Genomic DNA, 23,352 nt, shown 5'->3' with positions numbered 1-23,352 from the left:
CACAATTCAAAGTTTATTAAGACCTTTTCATCACAATAACAACAACTCTGACTGCAATGGGAATATTTATGTTTTGATAGTGCATGGTTTGTATGTGTTTTTGTATATCTTGTTTGGCTCTGTAAGATGTTTGCCCCGTGGTTGCAACACACCTAATTCTCAGTCTTGCTGTGGCTTTGTGGAGTATCACACAAGCAAAATCACGCTGTACTGAAGTGTCACAGATGGACTCATTGTCTCGATTCAGCCTGCAGACTCTGATAACCCGTTTTTTGCTTGCTACATTTATTCCCATTCTTGAACTCATTAAGAGAACAGAAAGGAGACTGTAAGGCTCTTGGCAATGGGCCTTCATCTGGAAGATATTTGTCACTGAATAGCCCTATTTAGGGTGTTTTTCTTTTCTTTTTTTCTAGTGAAAAGCCACTGAAATAAAGACTCAAATTAAAATCATTTCCAAATCATCTAACTTTTGGTCTACATGGCATCCATGAAAACATCATTACAGCTCAAAAGTCCCTAAAGAATACTCTCTCTATGAATAGCACCTAAGTCTAAATTAAAATTTCACACAGAGCTTCCTGGATTGAATAATATACTATTCATAATTATACTCAGACTGGGTTGTGTAACAGGTTGAAAACAAAATATAGAAGTGAAAAAAAGTTTTTGAAAAGTTAGGAGAAGGTTACACTGAGGGGTCAGGGACCATAAGACAAGTTTAACCAAGGAAGACGTCTCCATAGACGCTGACTCCATCCTCCTTCTTGTCTCCAGCCTGTTCAACCAGCTCGGGAAAGTGGGTGCTAACACAGGCATTAACAGCCTCCCTCACCTCCACTGGCAGAGACCTCATTTTCTGGTCGTGCTCCTTCAGGGCCTCCTGGTTGAGCTGCAAACAACAGGAGCCAAAAGTCAGTTAGAGGTTAGAAACTCATCAAAAAGGACAGGTTGATATTTTTAAAGCTTTCTTTTTTTTCCATGAGTCCGCCAGGTGCTTATCACAATCTCTAATAGATTTCTGTATTGACAAGAGTTAAAGTAAAGATCAGTGCTAACTTCAAGCTGGGGAACTGGCTTGAATCCAGAGACATGGATTGATTTTAAATTTCAGGATATCAAATAATGTGGCAGTGTGCCTGTATTAAGCATAATGGCTCAATGCTAAGTCGGTGATGTTAAATTCATACTGCATGCATTAGCTCCACTGCTTAAAGTGAATAAGTTGTCCTCATTTGTCCCTTTGTTTTTTAAGCCTCGCTTGAATTCCTCCCACTGCTTCTTGCAGTATCAAAAATTGTATTTGTAAGCTAATACTACTGGTGAGACATAAAAACACACCATCCATCTGGCATTCGGGCGTCAATGTCTAAACCATCTAACACCTCTTTTCTCCGTACCAACTGCCAAGATTTCACTAATTCAAAGCAAAGCATTGTCATAAAAAGTGCTCTGACATCATTTACAGCGGTGGGAGCTTGGTTTGTACTTTCTCAATAGTCTGAACTGGATGTGTCACTCTGCAGCACTACGTACAGTCACTGAATGGACAGATGGCCAGGGTTCATGACGTAGTTCAAAATCAGGGATTTGTAGTTGGCATGGTTTGCATTATAGACGTGTGTAAGAGAACTTACATTTTAATCAAAATCTGCTCACTCTGTCTCATTATTGGGAAACACCTACCATTTGGGAGGTGAGTCTCTATAATGGAGACAAAATGCTAATCACCACAAGCCATTACATTTTAGGTATAAGACTTGTTTTTTTTGTTTGAGAGTTAGGTAATGGGTTGGGTTTAGACATATAGTGGTTATGGTTGAGGTTAGGGAATGAATGTCAGGACGTTTCCACTGGACAAACTCTCCTCACAGAATAGGAACCTTTTGAGGAACTCAGTTCCCCTGCCTGCATTTTAGGTTTTATCTAAATTATTTTCTGCTTGGAGGGTAGTGCTTTCTGAGGGTTCATGAAGTACACACTCAGCATTTTGAAAAAAAAAAAAAAGAACCCACAACTGCAAACATTTTGTTTTGCTAGTAGTTTATCTCAGAATAATCAGAATGAAGCAGCATTTTCCGACCAATGAACTGACAACAAAGTTGAAGTTTTGTTGTCCATTTTTGTACAAATGACGCAATTGATAGACTAACTTGTTTAATCTTCCTGGGGCTTTGGCCCTGTTGTGGAAATTCAGATCCAGTATGATAGTTCCAGGTGGCAAAAGCATTCATGCCATCAGTTTGCCATGCTGAAAATTACTGATTGGCAGGTCTGTTGTTGATAATTTCCATAGGAATGTGTAAGAGGGATTTTCAGTTCCTTTTTTCACACATAATAAATTGAGTTCCTTGGTTCCAAAGTTTGTTTGTTTGTTTTTTCTCAAAATGAAACGTCCTCCCACGTGACAAGAACAAATGTGTCCCTGTGTCAGTGTGTGTACCTGATTAGTCAGGGTCTTGATTTCTTCCAGTGTAGCATCCTGTTTCTTCATCAGAGCCTCTTGCTGTGGGTTGTTATCTGAAGACTGTAACAATACAACAAAATACAATACAACATGTCACTACTGAAAGAAACGCTATCGATCTGCGGTTTGAGTCTGTGTGCATGTGGTTGTCAAGCAAGGGATAAAGACTGTTTGTATGTCTGTAAGCACTTCATCTGCTCATGTTTCTCCCTGTGTATGTGTGTGTGTATATCTAAAGAAGAATGCACCCATGGGATGCAACCTGAGCGAGAGAATCAATACAGTTAAGTCACAACAGGTTGGACTTGTCCAGTTCGGTTACACAGCCCTTATTGCAGCTTATTGCCATGCAGCACTGAGGCTGTGCTGATTAAACAAGTGATTGAGTTATAAATACCTGTGTTAATTAATTGATGAATGCTGATTAAGTAGATCAAAATGAGCTGCCATGGAACCCTAATGTGTATGTGTGTGTGTGCGTGTGTGTGTGTGTGTTGTGTGAAAGGGGTGTGTGTGTGTGTGTATGTTTTGGAGGGGGGGTTGGAGAGGAGCAGTGAAATGGCAGGGTCTTTAACCCAGATACAACAGGTTTGAATCTTGATGAGCCAACAGAGGAACAAGAGCAGAGCTCAGTGAGTCATCGACCACACATGGATTAGCCCGCTCCCTGTAAACAGCTTCTGAGTAATGGACAAGCCTGGCCTATGATCAGGGCCTGCTGCACTTTACTCAGTGGGTAAATGTGTGTGTGTGTATGTGGGTGGTTTGTGGATGAAATGCACGTGTGTACAAGTGTACTTACAGTTCAGCAATGTGTGCGTGTGTGCGTGTGTGTCTGTCTGTAAGCAATGTGTGGGTGTATTATATGTCAGCATGTGTGCAGATGTATGAAAGGAAAATACTGTTACATGCCTAAGGTGATTTTTTTTCTACATTTTGTTCAGATCTTTAGACACTTGCAGCCTCTCTGTAACCATAGTTACACTGTTAAATACAATTGATGTTGAACAGACCAGTAGATGTTAAGTGTAAGCTGTTACATTATTACTGTTTTAGGTTGAAAATGAAAAGACATTTTGGCAACTAAGCTCATATATATATATATATATATATATATATATATATTTTTTTTTTATTTTTTTTTTTTTTTTTTTTTAACTAGGAATCAGATGAAAAGATGGATACTACACTCATAGTTGCGGGCTAAATATGTTGCTACAGCCAGCAGCTAGTTATATTAGCTTAACATGAAGAAATTTTGGGAAATATGCATCACTGCTTTCTTGCTAAGAGTTAGACTTGAAGCTCAGTTCTGCTTTCATATTAAATATGAAGCTAGTGTCAGCTGCTATTAGCTTAGCACAGACAGGAACCAAAGGAATTGCCTAGCCCAATACTGTTAAAAGGTAACAAAATCCACCTATTAGCAGCTGTACAAAAATCCAACTTATTGTTTCATAGGTGGTTGTTTGACGCACTATTTCTTGGCCAGGTGCAGTGCCTTGAGTTTTCGATAGTTACCACAACCCCCTTCAACAAGAAACTTTGTTGACAGATTTTATTACCTTTGGACAGAGCCAGACTAGTTCTTTCCCCCCGTTTCCAGTCTTAATGCTAAGCTAACCTGCTGCTGGCTGTAGCATATTTAGCATTAAAATATGGGAGTGGTATCAATCCTGTTATCTAAAAAAAAAAAGGAAACACTACACTATATGCATAAAACATTCCTAAAATCTCTTTTTTTAAAAAGTTTAGAAAAGATACTTCTATACTTACAGCACCATTGGACTGACTAGTGTCATCCAACACCTCTGTGCTCATTGCCTTTTTCAGCCTAGGAGAAGACAATTATAATTTTCACTCAGAGTTCTTGTACATAATGTTAAAAAAAAACCCAAATCAAACCAGGTTTAATGTGCAATGCTGTGTGGCAGAGAAGTAAAAAGCAGAGCTGCTCCTCATCATTTGTCCTCTCACATCTTTTTTCATTTCAGAAAAGAAGCTGTAACTCAGTGAGAGGAGTGGCAATGAATGGAGAAACATACTGTAAAGTGACCGAAGGCAAGGTCATGCTGTGAACTCACTTTCCTTTCACTGAGGATGAAGATTTTGAGAGCGCTTTCTTCTTATTTTCTTTGGCTTCACTGCAAAATAAGGCAGAGACAGAAAGTAAGGACCCCTCCTGCTTGCTTTAAGGTCTAAAAATGAAAAGTGGCCCTATAAACAACCCTTTTCCTTTAAACAAGAGTTGCAGTCCTGTGTGCATTTGACATGACCTTTTCTTTTGAAATGAAGACTCAAATGCAATGTTATGGTGTCTGTGTGGACAGGTAGATGATCGTGGCTGCCTTTGCTCCCCTACTGCTGTTTAAACATGGATAATGGTTGTCCTGAGATAACCATCCGCCAGCTGGGGACTTGGGATAACACACACACTCATACATACACACACAGGAAAATGTGAGCCAGCCAAGGACATTAGGAAGACCTGCACAGTGAGGTGATTCATTCATTATCTGAGGTATTCTCTTTGCAAAATGTCAAATGTTTCACCTCAGATGACACATACAAACACACACACACACACACACACACACACACAGTGTCACATCAAAATCTCAAGGCACAGATTGGACAGACTCAGCAAAGCCCTCTCAGTGTGAATAACGTGTCCCAAACGTGTTGTATATGTGCTCACACCTCTCCAGGGTCTTCAGTTCACTGGTGTGTCTCTCTGTGGCCATCTCCATCAGTTTGGCCAGTCTCTGTCACAACAGAAGAAGGAAGTGGCACAATCACGGTCAAGACAAAGCTAGAAAATGAGACTTGAGTAACTCTAAATAATAGTGTCCAAGCTGTATGTGATTAAAGTCTCTCTTCTTTAAGCCAAACAAAAGTTCAGGCCACTGGTTTCAGCTTTGACCAGAGCATCTGACCCAAGACCAGTGAGCAAGATGCTAACTGTCACCTCACTCCACAGCACTACTACAGTACAGGCTACACTCTGTCTATTTAGGTGGCCAGCCTTTGAAAAATTACCTGACTGACCCCTCGGTCTCATGCAGATTCAGAGCTTATGTTAAGAGCACCCCTGAGCACCTGGGTCTGATGTATAATCAATAGAGACTCTAAAGCACTGGCCGTTTGCCCGTAATCCCGGACACACAGCACGGAGAGGTAAAATTAGGTGCTTCATGAGAGATGTGACTGTATCCTGGACTATGAAAATGAATCCTATTTCGGGGGTGAATCATTAGATATGATAAAGACAGCCAGGAGCTGAGTATGAGGAGAGCACAAGAGAAGAAGAGAAGAGAGAGAGAGAGAATTATGCTAGAGCAAGGAGCAGATCTTTCAGGTCATTTAAAAATCCACATATATGAATTGAATTTAAGAAAATACATTGATGATGTATGTGAGACAGCAGTTTTTAGTGCTGGAATTAAAATCAGACACAGAGATCCTCTTTTGATTTTTAGTTGTGACTAATGTAAGACAAGAATTAACATGCTTTACTTATGTAAAAGTTGCAACACTGCAATGAAAAAATGCTGTTTGTAAAGGAGAGGGAGTTTTGAGCAACAGAAAATGGGATTACAAAGTACCTCAAATGTGAACATGAATCTTTAATGATTGAGTGAGTGATTTTTACCAGCTACTTGGGGCCAGCAGAACTCCTTTTAGTTCTGTTTTCATCTCTACTCTCAAAAATATACTGAGCTGGTAGTGTGCAGTGGGCTTTTAGAGTTTTTTTTTTTTTTTTTTAAATGTAAAACAGATATCTGCTGCTTCAGGTAATTACAGTGATGATAGCTGTGAGAGTGAACCAAAACAGCTAATTTATGGCCCAGGAAACCAAAACAATGAGCTGAAAGACACTAAAATGTGAGGAACTGCAAAGGTGGGTGGTAATTCTGTTTGGGTTTGTCAACACAAGTGACCACTTTCACATACATGGACTGATGTGATCAATTTTTTATCATGAAAATATCAACATCAGAGCAGCTTTAATCACAGTATATATACTGAGTTACTTTCCGATGTCTTTTTCTGATTTTGAATGGGAAACTAAATCTTTTCTCTGAACTAAATCTATATTTTACCAACCTCTGTAGCAAACTGCTCTTTCTTCTTCTTCAGCTGATCAGACTGCTCCATCCACAGAGTTTGCAGCTCGCTCTGCATTTTTTCCTTCTGCTCCTGCACCCTCTCTGTCGCCACACCAGAATCAGAGGTGCTTCCCCCTGCCCTGGAGAATGCATAACATTACACAATAGGAAGTTTTATCTGCTAACAGCCACTTCCCCTCCAAGTGCAGATATAGAGGTACAGCTATGTGGTTACTGGAAATCCTATACAGCCATACTCATGTGGCCTTGGATAACACGTGTTATCCTGAAAGCATAGCGTGGAAGACTAATATCCATATTCATTTAGCTGTTCTCTTCATCCTCTAATTTTGTACTTCAGCCAGAAAAACACATTAGCTGAGGAATATTCTCCGTGCTTCTAAATATAATCTCATTAATGACACTGACCAAAACAACAACAACTAAATTAGTGAGTCAATATTAATATGCTGTAGAATTTGCTGCTACTTTAAAGGAAACAGTCTTTGTTGAATGACTAAACATAAACAATTGGATGGACAGATGGGTCCTCTTACACTGAAATGATTCAGATTCAACATTGTTTTTTTTCTTTTTCAAACATGTTTTCTCTGTCCATATTTAAGCACGAAGAAAGCGAAATGACAACAAATAGGAAGAAAAAAAATCCCCTCACTCTTTTTTCTTCACTGAGACCTTCTTCTTCATGGCCTTGAAGGAGTCAGAGTATTTTTGAATCAGATCCTCTCCTTTTTTCTGATATTTCTTTTCTGCCTCTTTCAGCTCTCTCTCCTGCCGCTTGATTACCTTCAGATAGTTCTTGTGCTGTATCAGTTCTTCAGTGGTCACAGTCAAAGGTTCTGCAACATAAACAAACGAGGGTTTGTTGTGAGAATCCTCTAACTTGTGTTTGCAGTGATTGTGTATCATAATAACTCTATACCACAACAAAAAAAAAACGCCTAAAAATTTGTCTGTATTTTCATTTTCAGGGACCTTTTCCTACAGTGTACTGAGTAGGGGTGTAGCAATTCTCCAAATCCACAGTTTGATTCATACCTCAGTTGTGCATTGCAATTATGCCTTCCAGTATCGCGACACAAGATTGTTTGTATTGTGGTTTTAGTCTTGGTTTCAGAATTGCTACACCTCTAGTATTGACAATAAAGAAACTGTGATGAGTGCAGCATATGAAGCACATCAGTCTTACCTTCGCTGCCTGGCGACGGCTGAGATGAATCATTTGATCCTGCAGAATCGGGTGCTGGAGGGGGCACGACCACAGCAGCAGGCTCTCCTGGAGCCTCCTCTTTGTCTGCCTTATCATCCGAAGCAGGCTTGGGGTCATTTGCGGGTTCATCTTTGGTCTCAGGAGCTGGCTCTGGGATTGCTTCTTTCTCGGGGGCAGCCTCCTCAGGGGAAGGAGTGGCATCTGGTGCTGGATCTTCAGCAGCAGTATTAGGAGTCTGAGGAAGTTCTTCTGCAGGTTGAGGAGTATCTGTTTCCTTCTCTGCCTCTTCTTTAGCTTCCTCTGCATTTGTTTCTGGTGGAGACTGGGATGACTGATCATTGGCATCAGCAGGTGGTGCAGGTTCAGATGCAGCCTCTGTATCAGCAGGTGGTGCAGGTTCAGATGCAGCCTCGGTATCAGCAGGTGGTGCAGCTTCAGGTGCGGCCTCGGCATCAGCAGGTGGTGTAGGTTCAGGCTTAGCCTCACCATCAGCAGATGGTGCAGGTTCAGGTGCAGCCTTGGCATCAACAGGTGGGGCTTCATTTTCCTTAGTGTTGCCCGTGGGGGTTTGGGCCACAAGAGGCAACTCATAGGGAGAAACGTAGTCAGAGGATGACTGCGTGGGCACAAAAAGGACAGGAACATCACAATTTAATAGGCCTGGTCATCTTCCAAGAAGTGAATTAGCACTGTTAAGGTTTTATAAGACAACTGGGAACATTACTGATAAGTCAATTTTAATGAATGATGGAAGATTTAATGGAAGTTTGCCATAGCAGTTTTTTGTTACCTCTTTTGGGGTCTTTGTGGTCTTCTCTGTGCCCTTTGTTGGGTTAAACAGGGCGTCAGTGAAGTCTGAGGGAGAATCAAGTTAGGCAATAATTAGTTATTTAACATTTACCAATTTGAAAATATAATCTATATGCTGCTGAGTTCAACACATCCTAACTAAATCTAATCAGAGTCTTGTCCCTGACTGTCACTTGGGGAGGATGAATTCAATTACAGCAGAGTTCCTTTTTTTCTTTTGCGAAGACACGAAGTGAAAAGCCAAGCACCTGCAAAGGCAGCAGGGATGTAGTCCTTGACCTCAATCCAGACAAAAAGAGCAGGCAGAGTGAGCGGTATGTTGCTCTCACTGCGCAGGCAGATGTGATGGAAGCCTGCAGGGCATAAAACAAACCCCCATGAATTAAAAACAAGGCAGCAGGCTCCCCCTGATCCAGTGACTGGCTAAAACAAGTTTGCAAACATTCTGAGGCCTTGGATGACTCAGGGAAGATTCAAATTATGTACATGAAGCGTGAAGTGAGGTTGTTGGGTTTTTTTTCTTTTTTCACTGACCTGATTGGATGGCATCAAGTGGGATGATCCTGTGTCCCACGAATTTACCATTCTCCTCATGGACTACCATTCTTAGAGAGGCCATTTCTGGGAGCAGGATCTACCCATGATAACCACAACAACAACAGCAACACATATATTAAAACCAACAGCAGCACAGCAGGTTATTATGACTGAGCTCACACAAACATTCACCCTCTTGTATGTTTGTGCATATCTGAGCTGTGCTTAATGCACCTTCTCGAAAACAAAAGGTTCCTCGTTCCACACTGGGTTGATGGCGTTGGGTGTGGTGGACCACTTGGTGCGATATTTCTTTTTGGGGTCTCCTGGCAGCCCGATCACCTCCACCTCAACCCCCGTCTTCACGTTCTTGTCGGACAGGAACTGGCCCGAGTAGATCTAGAGAGATGAACAAGGTTTGGGGATGTAAATGTGTGCAAACTGGTATGGATGCTTCCCGCTGTGCGGATCCATGGTCAGGACACAGCAGATATAAATAGAGCTCAGCTTTCACTCATGCAGAGTCCACTGAATACCAGGAACCACTGTATGTATCAGTCGCAGCAGGAGGCTTGTATTATTATGGACTCCACATTCAAACTAGAGAGCAAAGCCAAGTGAACATGGCTGCTCATACACACAAACACAGACTTCCTGAGGCTACTGAGGGTAATTTATTGCTCAATTTAGAGGAGCAAAAACAACTGTCAGCTCTTCACATATTGCATTGTTGGTTCATTAGTTTCCCTCCAATAGCAATACCATAAATGATGCAGCTTTATTTTGACTGCAGCTTTTAAAGTCATTATTTTCACCTTGAATTCTTTTCTTTTTGTATTGAGATTGGACAGATGCTGGCAGGCCTGTGCAAATCACACTGTAGGGATGGTTCAAGTGAGAGGAGCATGACAACAATGAGGCTGTGAACCTGCCTTTATGGTCAGTGTGCTTGCCACAACGGTGTCAATTCTGTCACAGAAAGGGTCAAACTTCTTGTCACTGCGGCGCAGGACGTCGTGCTTGAGGAGGTATCCCGTTTTGCCGTTGAACTCAAACAGAGCCATGTTCAGCTGCATGGGGAAATCTGAAAATAGACACAAAAAGCAGCCCGTTCATGCCCCCTCTCTTCAGCACGGGGGAGGAGCAGTGAGCGTTTGGGATGCAAAGCACAGCAGAGCGAGGCCTGCGCAGCTCAGAGAGGTGCAACACTGACCTGCTGTGGTGAAAAAACAGTAGCTCAGGTTGTGAGATACAGCAGAGCATGACAGTTTAAACATGTCAGGCTCAAAAGGTGATTAAACAATAGCAGTAAATGGTTACATCCTTTCATTTGCTGCAACATATTTATGACATTTTGAGGTGATCAGTGCAGTGAGTGTCCATGTTCTACCCATCGTCTGGTAGTTGAGCGCCACCATCTGGCAGCCTACATTCCAGAAAGGCTGGGGGTTGTAGTTGGATGAGTCCATTCTTGTTCCTTTGGGGTAAATCCTGCTCATCTGCCTCTTGTTGTATCTGAGAAAGATGGTTTAGGGAGCACAATTTTATATTTGTATTTCTCTCTCTATATATATACTGTATTTCTCTGAGTCAGGACACTCTTATGACAGCATAAAACGGCACATTTTGGTCTAAATTTGTGTCATTTTAAATCAAATTCAGCCCACTTGAACTCAGGTTTCCTTTTTTTATTTTTTTATTTTTTGAGCATAACAACATCTGCATCACTCTTAAAGGATACTCGACGAATTCGACAGCACTCTTGGAAATCATTGCCTCCCCTTTGGTCTCCACAAAAGATGAGATGACGTAACTCTTGTTTTTCTCTGAAGGAAGAAAACAGGAGGGAGAATTACATGACTCACACCAACTTTGATTTGTTTACCTGTGATTTTTTCTTCTTTAAGTACATGTTTGAAAACCAATTCTGTCTGATTTTGGGTTCAATTTAGGAGGGAAAACATACTTCTGGCATTGTCAAACGAGATGAATTTGTTGGGCTGGATGTAGTTGACCAGGGATGACATTGCCTCGTACGCTGTTACTTCTTGTCCAGCTGTGCCCTGTGGGGGATCAACAGGAAGTTAACGGACATTTGAACTAGTTTTAGCCAGACACGGATTATGTAACGCTGAAAAACTGTCACCACATCTTCTTCTTCTACCTCATCGGATGTCTTCATTTTCTCCTCATCCTGCTCCTCTGTGTCTTCTTGCTCCTCGTTGTCCTCCGCAGCTGCATCCCCCGGAGCTGCGTCTGGTTAAACATATAAACATCATGTCAGTGACACCTAAAAATAACCAAACAGGCCTATTTTAGGAGTCTAATCTGATTTGGCTTGATGTCTACCTTGTCCACCCTGGTTCTCCTGGGTGGTGGGTGCTGGGTTTGCTGGATCCTGGGAGGTGCCACTTGCGACCTGGGCAGGTGTAGCTGCGGCAGCTGTGGTTGTGGTCTGCTCGGCTGCTGCTGGGGCCGCGGCTTTCTTAGCCTGGGCTGGTTTTTCGTGGCTGCCCTTCTTGTTCTTGATGAGGATCTTGCCCATGAGCTCAGATGGGCTGGGGATCTGCTGGCCTGGCTTCAGCTGGATTTCAGACACAAATAGGGGGAAGAAAGAAACCTTAAACTACACTTGGGGTTAAACTTTGACAAAAGAATATGTGGGGATGGATGGAGCTACCACTGAGGACACCAGTGAATGTCCTCAGTTTGACATTTTGGGAAATATCCTCATGAATTAAGCAAGAAGATCCATCAGGACTCATGTCTGTATATGGCAGTGCACAACACACACAGCTGAGAGGAGGTGAACACACATCTGCTGTTGTAAATCGGTATATAAATCACTTAAATGGGCATAGGAGCCTATGAGGGTCATGTCTAGCAGAGATAAGACAGTAGACAAGCATGAAACTTGAACTTTGTCATCTATTTCCTTCACACTAATGCAGTTAGTCTGCAGAACTCAGCTGAGTCACACAGTGTAACATGATAATGCTTTATCTGATTTATCAGACAAAGTGCTCTGTTTAGAAATCCCCCATATACAAACTTTATCTAACTCTATTATTTTGACAGCAGGCTGTGTTGCAGCAGTATACTCACAGGGTATTTGTCCAGCGGCTCTGTTAGCAGGGCATCACCAAATATGGTTTTGCAGTAGTTGGCCATCTTCTCCTGCTGTTTCACCCTGTCACAAAGCAGAGTTAACACCTGTTACTGTATGCTGTTACTGCCAAAAATGAAAGGTTCAATTACATCCTCAGTATTTTCTGTTCAAAATTCCATTTGGGGTAATGGCATCAGAACATTATTACATTGTGTTAATCGACATTTGGTAGCGTGAGTTCATGGGAAAGCTCTTACGAGTCAACGTGGTTCTCAAATGAGAGGATAACAGGGTACTGTGAGGTCTTGAAGGCACTCTCATTTATGGCCTCGATCACGTCCTGTCACACATCACAAAAAAAAACTGTTTTTTTTTTCCTTATGCATTTAGCTAGACTTTTATTTGAATTAGAGAAGGTTTAAGGAGATACAACAGAAAGCACAAAATAAGCAGATGACACAGCAGCAAACAGGGAGAAAAAAGACATTCAAAGAGAATAAAATCATGAAAATCACAGGAGAGCGTGAGGCCAACAGACTGAGCCAATCACAACTATTCTCCCAAAACATGAAGAGAGGCATCATGACAAACTGCAGAACTACTGTTTCTATGCAGAGGCCCTGAAGCCAGCAAACCTATCACATCCAGAGGCTGACAGTAAACTGAACTGAGGTGTTGTGTCTGGGCCCCTGGGACAGTGGAGCTCCTGCTGCCCTTAAATGGAAGCGTTGAGTGCAATAGGATGACGAGAGGAGAGGGGGTGTTCTTCGCCTGCCCAGTGCATCTCTGTGTGTGTTTGTGTGCTACTGTGTCCTTTTAAGCCTTCACACTCCTTTGCTCTTTAATGTGCAAATGGGCATGAATGAAGGGAAATCTGAGAATTTCTAGGCTTATCATGACACCCATGATACATTGTGACAGTCTTTAGTCTGTGTGAACAGCTTCAGGTGAGCATATACAAGAGGATGTCATGTTGAAAAAATGCAAACCGTGCTCCCTTGAAATTAGAAGTAGGCCATAAACTTGAAAAGTTGGACCATTTCTAATAAACAAGAAGGAAATATTAGCTGGAAGTGGGAAGAGCTTTAACTTGGAATTGTCATAAATCAGCTTCACTTACATTATAACAGTCATAACATATGATTTGAACCATGTAACTGAATCAGTCAGATAATAAAGCAATCATGTAGTTAAGCTACCCTTAAAAACAAAACAAAGGAACAAACAAAAAGTTCAAACTAAGTCTAAATGAAAGCTGTGCAGATGTTAGTGGTAAGAATGGGGAATAAATGGTTAAACTTGAGGATGAATTGAGTATAAATGGCAGCAGAAAACAACTGGAGCCAAAGAATGAGAGAAGTACAGACAAATGACATTGTTTTTAACAGTGAGAGGATGGGTGAGGTCCAGATGAAGATAAAGTTAGTTTCAAATGTCAGTGAAGAAAGAGAGAGCAGTTGACAAAAATGTCAAAAAACTTCAGCTGTTCTACTATCAAGCTGACCAAGGTCTGTTGCTTACACTGTGCAAGAGCTGGAAGGGTTCTGAAAATAATAGGTAATGTATGACTGTGAAGCAAACTATGTGTAAACACCTTGAAGAGGATCTCAGTTGTCATGGTGAAGCCGTGGGTGATGATGGGCTCTTCATCTGGGGGTTTGCCCTTCCAGCAGTCCAGCTCCAGGCAGCGGCAGCCGGACAGCAGGCACTGCCGGTACATCTCCGGAGAGGACACACCAGAGAACTGACCAGCTGCAGGGTGACAGATGAACTTGGATCAACTTGCAAATATATCGACTGTTTAGCAGTAATTCATGGGATTTGTAAGCTACAATCAGACTGGTGCATGTGACCTGTCAGATATGTGTTGTGGGAGGACTTGATGAAGTAGTGTGGTATGGGCTGGGTCATGTCCTGACACTTAGCCAGCCTGTCCTGCATGACAACTGATGTCTCCGGCCCCATCAGGTAGAACAGAAGACCTTCTGGAGTGATCAGACCTGCAGACGAGCAAGAGACAAAGAAGGATTTAAACTAGAAATGTGTTGAGTATAAGACTGTTTGAATGGTCAGTATAACAAACCTATCACTGATGAATCTCACCTCTGTTCGAATTATTTGAGCAGGGTTCATATTTGTCGATCAGAGCCTTGATCTGGTCCTGCCGCAGACGTGGGAAAAGCTCCTCGTTGAGCCGAGAGTCCCTCTGCTTCTCGTTGAGAAACTTGGTGAAATTCTCCTTGGTCATGGTGGGTTTTGTGGAACTGGAGGACAAGGGAAGCCGTGACAATCACATCAGCGCTGCGTGTAATGCTGCTCATGCCCGTCACAGCCCCGCTACCTGCCACCTGAGCCCTCGCCAGTATAGCTAATGCAAGAGTTGGAGGCTCAGACTGGCCAAACACGAGGCTGACGTAATGGAAAATTCATGACTATTTGGACAGAAAATTACCTGACCCTTTTGGAATGGGTATATTTAGATGCCAAATGAGAAGACACAGAGCAACATGATAATGGTAAAGACATAAAAATTCATAACATTCAATTCATGTCTCATTATTCATTAGAATAATATATGATTTGAGCCACAGCAGGTGTGTATCTGGAAGGTAAAATAGGTCGACTCACTAAGAAGTGAAGATCTCGAAGATCTCTGGGCGAGGGCAGAGATTTGTCAAAAATGCCTTGAAGGCAGTCTCAGTGAAAACGTCAGGCTTCATGGTGTCATACTGAAATGTGAGCATGTGATATCCACATTAGATTAGTACAAAAATGATCAAGAGCTATTTGCTATTGGAATAATATAGTTGCAAACATTTGGTATTATCTTGGAAAAATCATACAATTGGTGTGTTAAATTATAGTGGGGAAACGTGGGAAGTCAAAGGTCAAAGGTCACAGCAAACATGAAAGTATTAAAGGAAGAGGTGACAGAAACAAAACAAAAATTCTAAAATGCGTTTCCAGTAGAAAAAAAAACTCTTTCTAACCTTTCCTTTAGGGAGGCGTGCTGCTGCTAAGGCACTTTCCACCCTCTTCTTATCCGCAGGGAACATCTTGTAGATACTGAGAAAAACACACAGTGAAACGCTGAGTATGGGAAATGTGGAAATCCACTGTATAGACTAACCACTGCATGCCACCCCACACCTTCAGATGGCTGCACTGGAACCTACTTTTTCACTGGGATCTTGCCGTCCTTGTTGGTCTGAAGAGAAATGCGGACATATCTGAGATTGAAAACACAAAGGAATACTGTTACGTTGTGATAATTCAGAACATAATGAAAGGAAGTGGCGTGGGTTCTCACTCAGCATGCTCACTTACATTTTGTCCAGGAAGACTTGTCTGCACGAATTGTTTCTCGCAGCGTTGTAGGCAATTGCAAGGATGTCATCTGCCCAGTTCTGATGTGCATTTAATTACAAAAACAAACAGCAATATTACACTCAGTGTCAACATGAATTATGCTTGATGTGCCATTAGCCCTGAAAGAATTATAGAGGCTTTTAAATCCTCACAGACTTACCACTAGAGGGCATTAACATGATAGTACCTCAGGAAATGAGAGTAGTGCATGTTGCAAAACACAACTGTGATTTCATTACAGTTGATTAAATCCGGATATTGGAGTCATAAAGTCTAATAAAGACTAAAAAGGGGAGAGAGGGAGGGTGCCTTGTTGGGCAGGCAGCGGGGGAAGCACAGGCTCATTGTATACTGGCTAATGTCCTGTGGCTGTGTTTGAACAATCAGCAGGGGATCAGTGACAGAGGGGGGAGGATTGTAAACAGCTAGAGGAAGGACACAGAGCCAGTAACACACAGAGTCAGTGTATACAGCATTTTATTACCTGTGTCACTTTCTCCTTAGAGGCAAAGAAGTTGTGATAGGTCAGATTCACCGTGTCGGGACCTGAGACTAAGGTCAGGGTTTTGGCGAGATGGTTGCTGTCTGGGAAGTCCAGGTTGAACACGTTGCGAACCTTGGGGTGCTGTTAAAGGGCAGAGTAAGAAAGAGAATGAAACTGTTCCATAATAGCTCAATTTGAATTACGTCAATGAAATATTTATTTGATTATTTTTACGTTTTTGTCATTTTTTTCATCTTCTCTTTACTGTAAAATCACATCTGAGACACTTGTTCACTGCACAGATTGGACACCTGGGAGCATTCAACACAGGCAAATGCGCTGACCAGGACATGCAAACATATGCACGCACACACTGAGACTCGTGTTCTCACACAGACACACAGAAAGGTTCATGCACAACATAAGCAGGAACAAGAAGACCAGTGTTTTAAACCCTGCTCTACTGTATATGACACTTTATATTCTACAATCAATCTCCTCTGTGCTACTTTCAGAGGTGCAGAGCTGATGTCAGCACTGGAACCTCTTTCCCAAAACTCCTCTGGGGACCTGAGAGGAAGATAGCCCCCCCACCCCCCCCAACCTGCCCAACTGGGATGATGCAGTGCTCTGTGCTTTCCCTAAAGGGAAACAGAGTTCAGATTCCCCCCACCCCAACCTCAATGAGGGATGATGATAGTTTCAAACTGCAACTCTCTGTGGAGAACTATCAGCTTTTGGCTGAAAAAGCCAAAATACACACAAGCTCAATCGCAGGAATCTCAGATCATGACTCAGTGTGAGGTGGAGTGTGTGTTTATGTTTGTTTGTGTACGTGTCCATCTGTGTGTTTCTGTAGTGGGGGTGTAGCCTGGGTGCAAGTGTCCATTGCGTTCTTTTTTTCCTTCTTTTTTTGCAATGCAAATATGCCTGTCATACTAATGGCCAAGCCAAGGGCTTGGCATGCTATTTGCATGTCTGCAGAGATTCTTGCTTAACAAACACACAAGCTTGACTTAATTGTCAAAATCAAAGTGCAGGTTACTACAATACATAATCATACTGTACTCACTTTGGGAAGTTTAGCATATTTTCCTGTTCTGGTATCTCTGATGTTAGCAACATCCAGGAACGTTGTCTCCTAGAAACAAGAAGCAGAGAATCATCTCCAATACTGAACTCAACATGTAGGCGCCAGTCCAAATATGGATTGAGATACAAGTCATCCTTTGGCAAAGTGCAAAAACTATGGGATTTACTTTGTTTGTGTGAAAAATATTTGACTACTATGTCTTGACACATCATGTAGCAAACTGCGGCGAAGCTTTTTCATTTAAAATGCACATGAACACTTATAGTCAGCAGTGCCAGTAGTGACTGAGGCGCACATTTGATGTCAGCTTCACTGGTTTTGTGATGTGGTGAAAACCAGAGGATGCCTCAATGAGAGAGAGAGAGAGAGAGAGAGAGAGAGAGAGAGAATGAGAGCAGAAGGCAAATGGATGCTCAGCCAAAGGCACAAGCAGTTCAGCTGCACGGTGCAGAAAGATGGTGGTGAGCCCACATCAGTACCGATCAATAATCTCCACAAGCTGCTGGGACCGGAAGGTGCAGTGTAGCTCTCACTGTAGCTATCCCACAGCTTTGACAGAGTCTAATCACAAGCACATCACACACATTGTGGATGTAAATAACTGAAACAAGGCTACTTCTTTCAGTTTGACAGATTGTGTTTGTCCACACTGCCCCACAACTGTGACATACTGCGAGAGGGCTTTTCTTTCTTTCTACTCTCAGCTCATATTGATTACCTTGCTTTGGTTCATCCAGTAGACATAAAAACCTTTCGGATCCATCTTCATGGTGACAGGAACAGTCTTTGTGGAGTCCTTGATGGAAACAAGGGAATTGGTGTTCACACATTTTGGACATTTATTGAGTTTAAACTTCTGAAAAAAAAAAAAGCTGCCTGATCCTGATGGTGATGTTAAGTGAGATCATTAAAACCAGAGGACTACACATGCACAACAGTTAAATACAGCAATTGAACATCAGTGATTAATTTGAGATGGCAGTTATGGGATTAAATGAAAATGAGCTACATACTCACAGATATTTCATTTTGTCTGATATCTAATAATCACCACCTCTGATTTACTTTAAACATCCACTCACCTCTGACCACTTTGTAAATCTCTCTCCTTTCACCAGGTACTCTTTGACCTCTGGAGGGTCCAGAAAGAATCTTTTCTTATTCATTTTGTCCCTCTAGAAAGGCCTTTGTTCCGGATTAACACTAAAACCGAAATATACCCACTGTGTGGACGTCCACCATGGCCATAACCATCAACTGCCTCCCAAGTACATGACTGTACCCAGGACTCACCAAGGGAAATATGCATTGCAAATTAAGCTGAAAAAAAAAAAACATGTAAGATGACTAAAGGTGGGTGTGCTGCTGTCAAACTGCCTATAGAGTCAAAGCTGCAGATTAAGTATGAGAGGAAAGACTGGTTTTGCACTGATGTTAAAGGGTTAATTCACTCTGAAAAAAAAACAAACAAACAAACAAACATATTTTCTCCCTCATTCCACATCTATCCATGTAACAGCTTTCATTTTAAATGGAGGTGAAAGGTTTTTTTGTTTGTTGTGCTCACAGAAAACATTTAAAAGCAGCATCTGTTTTCCACACCAGCTCCCACTATGAACAGCTTTCAGTGGAACCACTTTCTAGCGTCACTACTAGTGTCCTCATAAAGATTATATTTGTTATTTATTTAAACATTATTTTTCAGTTCTGTGTTCACCTCCATTGTGCTGGGGTAGAAGCAGAAATATCGGACACAGACATCACAAAACCTGGATAAACACAACCAAAAGTATTTTGAGGTATAAGTGAGATTTTTTTTTTCTTTTAGTTTGGGTGAACTGACCCTTTAACAAGTGATTTTACTAATAATTCGCTGATGAGAGTGTTCATTGACCTTAATTGATTGTTTACTTGTTCGCTGTAAATAGATGCAGCTCAACATGTGTCATTTACATTGACAGCTACTTATTTACTCATCAGCTTAATATTTTAGCAGATGATGCTAGGACCACCTGTCCGTGGTCATAAGGGAGCATCATTTATTACTCCAGGCAGGACACTGACTGCTCTATCAACAAAGGACTCATGGTCATTTGGGTATCATTCAAATAAAGCCTCAGACCGTGTAATATCTAATGCAAACACTCGGACAGTCAGAGACGAGAGGAGTGACATCTGGTGAACCACAGGCTCAGTTTATTCAAGATGCTGGTGTTGACGACTAACACGTATCATTATCATAGGTGCAACACCCACATTACGCCTGATCACCGTCTTCCACCCATTTTCATATCAGCTCATTCAGTTTAGGCTATGAAAACAATCAGCCTAAACACCTGCATGTGTGTGTGTGTGTGTGTGTGTGTGTGTGTGTGTGTGTGCATGTTTGTTTGTCTCTTCAGTCACATGTAGACACCCTGTACAATAAGGTAAGAGTTAAGATTGTGAATCATGAAGTAAGATCTGTAGCAGCAGGATTGGCTGCAGTGTTGACAAGATATGTTTTAGTGACAACTCTACACTTAACTTTCAACAATCCTCCAACACAGTCAAGTGTAATGTCATTTTATTAAGGACTTTGGACAATAGAAACATAATCCAGTGTATATTCAGTGAATATTTAACACCTGCATATAATGTATACTGAAAAAATCAAGTTGACGGGAGCCAGTATAGTTTTATGGTACATTTATGAATGAGTTTTTTATTATGACATTAAATCATTTCGTTTGGACCATTAGCTGTGTGAGTTCTGTTTGTCACTGACTGGAGGTCATAGTTGAACCTCTTCTAATTTGACTCAGCACAGGTCAAATGTTGCCGCCCTTCCCCTCCACCTGTTTCACCTCCACAGCCTCCCGGAGCACATGCGCAATGAGAATCCAGGCGCTGTCCATTGTGCTGAAATGAGGCTCTGTAAGCGGAACAAACCAACAGGTAGAGGATGAGGTCCGAAACTGACCCAAAATCAAAACAAATACCATGTATGTGTGTGCGTGCGTGCGTGCGTGTGTGTGTGTGTGTGTGTGTGTGTATGCTGTTGGCTGTGGTAACAAAAGTTTATCAGCGGATTGGATGAGCATCGCATAATTCATAGATCCAAAACTAAATTCATTAATCGCCGCTTTATTGGCTCGCTGCACACATCTAACATACATCCTTTCCACTTGGGTGCGCACACTGGAAGGTAAACACTTCCCAGCGTCATTTGGACAACTGTTCGTCCCGGTTACAACCACATCCTGCACCCCATGTGTCCTGATGTAAAGGTGATGTGTGGGGCTTCTCTCTCTCTCTCTCTCTCTCTCTCTCTCTCTCTCTCTCTCTTTATTTTTCTTCTTCTGTGGTTTCTTTTCGGGCTGCTGCACAGCTGCTGCTTCTTTAAGAGCCACCGCCCGCCCCCTCTCCTGTATTTTTAGCTGAGCCAGCCACTTCATTTGCTGGATAAGACAGACAGCTGTGTACCGTATGATCTCACTTAATCGTTTTTAATAAATGACATCAAATCTCATACTGCAGATTCGCCGTATACGTTGGGCCTGTGCAGCCAGCTGTTTCCCTGGAAATGTCGTATGAGGCAGACGTTTGTCCCGCCGCTGTCGGATGCTGAGACGCGCAATCATAGCCTGTGGATGCTTGATGTCCATTATGAAACGCAGTGCTGCACTGGGTACCGAATGTTAGGCGCAGCGCTTCTGAGATCAAATGAATTACAAGAAATCCGTTTAGCTGCAAAATCCACTCCTGCTGCGCGGACGGTTCAAGGTGGCCCAGCATCCTTCTCCTCAGCCCTCAGCTTCCTGTCTTCTCCTGGACTGTGGATAACAAGAAGCCTTCAAGACGGAGGGGGTGGTGGAGCATCGAGGAAAAAATAGGGGCAATATGAGAGAGCGGGACTTCATGCCCAATATGGAGAGGGGCAAACCTGCCACTTATACGGGGGACAAAAAGGCTAAGATGGCTGCTAAGACTAACAAGAAGTGGGTGAGACTAGCCACTGTTTTTGCATATGTATTGTCCGTGTCCTTAGCAGCCATTATTCTGGCTATTTACTACAGCCTGATCTGGAAACCAACTAGTGCATCCTCTTCTGCGGGGAAGCCGGGGGTGCCCGAGGAGGTCACCCCCACCGCGAACATCTCAACTAATATTTCCACAAGCAACAATGTCACAGAGTGGAACTCTACACAGACAGGGCTGCTATCTCTCAACCACACCATGCGGGGCACAACCCCGCGCAGTCTGCCGTTTCAGTGGGACGACATAGCCGAGAGTGCGTCCGTCTCCCCGCGCGGTGCAGCCGGAGCAGAAACTGCGCACTCGCAGCGGGAGGAAGGACTCTACGCGTCTTCCCACGGTCACACGAGCGCGGACAGATCGGGCACTCTGGACAAGGAGACACACGCGTCTCAGCCCCGGGTGAGCACCAGGGAGTCCGGAGCTGAGCTTAACGAGGACGTGGATGGGGAGGAAGAGGAGGAGAGAGGGAGGCGCGCAGCAGTCGCAGGGGCGATGGGGCGAGCGACAAAAACCGCGACCCCGAGCAGGCGGCTGCGGATCCTTCCGCTGGTCCCCCTACGAGCCGTGCTGATCGGGCCTGATTCCCAACACAATCACACACCCCTCTATACACACACACACACACACACACACACGCAGTGACCCAACAAGGAGTGTTTTACAGACTCAGTGCCGCAGGTCGGATAACACACAGGTCTTCTTCTTTAAAATGATTTTGCAGATCCCTCCTGTGGATGCTGAACTGCACGTGAACTGATCATATCTTGCTCTTATGACTGAGAAAAGAGGAGACCTCGCTTCTTCTAATGAACACTGTTTCCCCCTCCTCAACACTTAACTATGCGTTTTTTTTTTTCCGTTTTAGGCCATCTGTATGCCTTAAAAATCAGTGTGTGTCTACTTTACCTCGGACAGCTTCTGAGGCCCACTAACCTGCCTGTGCGTGTGGACGGAACTGGTATAGATATTTTGTTAAATTAATAGGACAAAGGCTCCAGAGATGCTTTTGGTTTTGTAGGACATAAATGTGTCTCACGGGCATACAGCGCTTCACATCACTGCCATTCATCGGCTGGTCTAAATCAATACTGCATTATTGCATTTTAACATAGGCTGTACTTTTCTTTTCATGGATCAAACCTGGATGGAGTAGAAGAACCTGCATTATTGAGTTATGCTCAGGTATGTGCATATAACCATGTAAATGTATTGTGTATTTGGTTATGTACATATAGGGCAGGCATACATCTTTTTGGCCTTGATGAACTTCTAGTGTAATTAGATGATTTTTATTAAAGGTACAGTATGTATAATAGGTATAACTATATCACAAGGTACAAATAAACATCCTTAGAAAATGATTCATTTCTATGGTTTTATATATTTATATAACAGATCTATGTAAATCATGAATTAATCACTGACATTACCATGTATGTTAATGATATTTTATTTACTCAGTCAGAATGGATAATATATATATTCAAATAAATGTTAGGTTTTTCCTAACAGCTAGCATTTTGTTTCAAAAATGAAAAGTCAGGTGGATTTAAATGGACTATGGCTCACTTCAGAGTGTAACAATAACATGCAAAAACCCACATGTATTGACTGATCTGAGGAAGTAGGTTCAACTGAAATAATAATAACAGTGCAAGTACAAAGAGCAGTCCATTTATGGTCAGTGTTGTGATCTGGGCTTTTAATCAGGTCAGGGGGGCTTTAATTATCTGAGTGAGGTGCTGTCTTACTCCCTCATGGAAAGGGAAAGCATTCATCTCCCAGCCTGCCACAGCTCACTCGCTGCAGCTCTCCACTGAAACCACTTCACACAGTCACATGTGGTGAACTATGAAGTGGAAATAAGACCAAACCACCCCGTGCGCTCTCTCAGCAGCATGTGAGGGAGGTGTATCGATCTGAGAGCTCTGTTGTTGCACTGTGCAAAATCGGAGAAGAACACATTACACAATACAGCTTGGTGCTATTTTTGATCCAACTCTCTCTGAAAGGGACTGTTTGGCTGAAGGGTTTGAGAATCTTTTTTTTTTTTTAAATGCTGGCGGTGACAAGCATCATTCACTATCACACTGAAAATAAAACTACTTGATTTCAGCCGAGCA

General features: G+C 42.5%; 2 protein-coding genes across 2 annotated transcripts; one reads left to right on the top strand and one right to left on the bottom strand.

The window, feature by feature from the left end:
* Nucleotides 1-18,524, bottom strand: plcb2 (phospholipase C, beta 2). Its single transcript, XM_018690169.2, has 31 exons — nucleotides 18,292-18,524; nucleotides 17,928-18,005; nucleotides 17,189-17,257; nucleotides 16,117-16,257; nucleotides 15,591-15,670; nucleotides 15,440-15,493; nucleotides 15,254-15,329; nucleotides 14,892-14,992; nucleotides 14,367-14,527; nucleotides 14,117-14,263; nucleotides 13,858-14,015; nucleotides 12,521-12,603; nucleotides 12,260-12,344; nucleotides 11,504-11,738; nucleotides 11,319-11,410; nucleotides 11,121-11,217; nucleotides 10,896-10,980; nucleotides 10,545-10,669; nucleotides 10,087-10,238; nucleotides 9,389-9,553; nucleotides 9,152-9,251; nucleotides 8,866-8,970; nucleotides 8,598-8,662; nucleotides 7,787-8,423; nucleotides 7,253-7,436; nucleotides 6,575-6,716; nucleotides 5,168-5,232; nucleotides 4,552-4,611; nucleotides 4,244-4,301; nucleotides 2,444-2,527; nucleotides 1-892 (listed from the first exon to the last, which is right to left on the bottom strand). The coding sequence occupies exons 1-31, from the start codon at nucleotides 18,373-18,375 to the stop codon at nucleotides 722-724; spliced, it is 3,939 nt and encodes a 1,312-aa protein (XP_018545685.1). The 5' UTR covers nucleotides 18,376-18,524; the 3' UTR covers nucleotides 1-721.
* A 2,005-nt stretch (nucleotides 18,525-20,529) lies between these two features.
* Nucleotides 20,530-23,344, top strand: LOC108892549 (uncharacterized). Its single transcript, XM_018690171.2, has one exon. It carries the CDS (start codon nucleotides 21,092-21,094, stop codon nucleotides 21,869-21,871), a length of 780 nt encoding a protein of 259 aa, XP_018545687.1. The 5' UTR covers nucleotides 20,530-21,091; the 3' UTR covers nucleotides 21,872-23,344.
* The last annotated feature ends 8 nt before the right edge of the window (nucleotides 23,345-23,352 follow it).

This window comes from Lates calcarifer, linkage group LG19 (assembly GCF_001640805.2).
Source record: "Lates calcarifer isolate ASB-BC8 linkage group LG19, TLL_Latcal_v3, whole genome shotgun sequence".
Lineage (NCBI taxonomy): Eukaryota > Metazoa > Chordata > Actinopteri > Centropomidae > Lates > Lates calcarifer.
Note: the sequence above shows the minus strand (reverse complement) of the source record. Positions and strands in the feature narration are given on the sequence as shown.

Excerpts from the sequence above, each read along its gene's own strand:
- plcb2 (XM_018690169.2), bottom strand. The coding sequence starts at position 18,375 with ATGAATAAGAAAAGATTCTTTCTGGACCCTCCAGAGGTCAAAGAGTAC. Across the intron at positions 8,971-9,151 it reads ACTTGATGCCATCCAATCAG|GCTTCCATCACATCTGCCTG; the intron begins GTCAGTGAAAAA and ends TATGCCCTGCAG. Across the intron at positions 2,528-4,243 it reads CTAGTCAGTCCAATGGTGCT|TCTTCAGATAACAACCCACA; the intron begins GTAAGTATAGAA and ends GTATTGTTACAG.
- LOC108892549 (XM_018690171.2), top strand. The coding sequence starts at position 21,092 with ATGAGAGAGCGGGACTTCATGCCCAATATGGAGAGGGGCAAACCTGCC.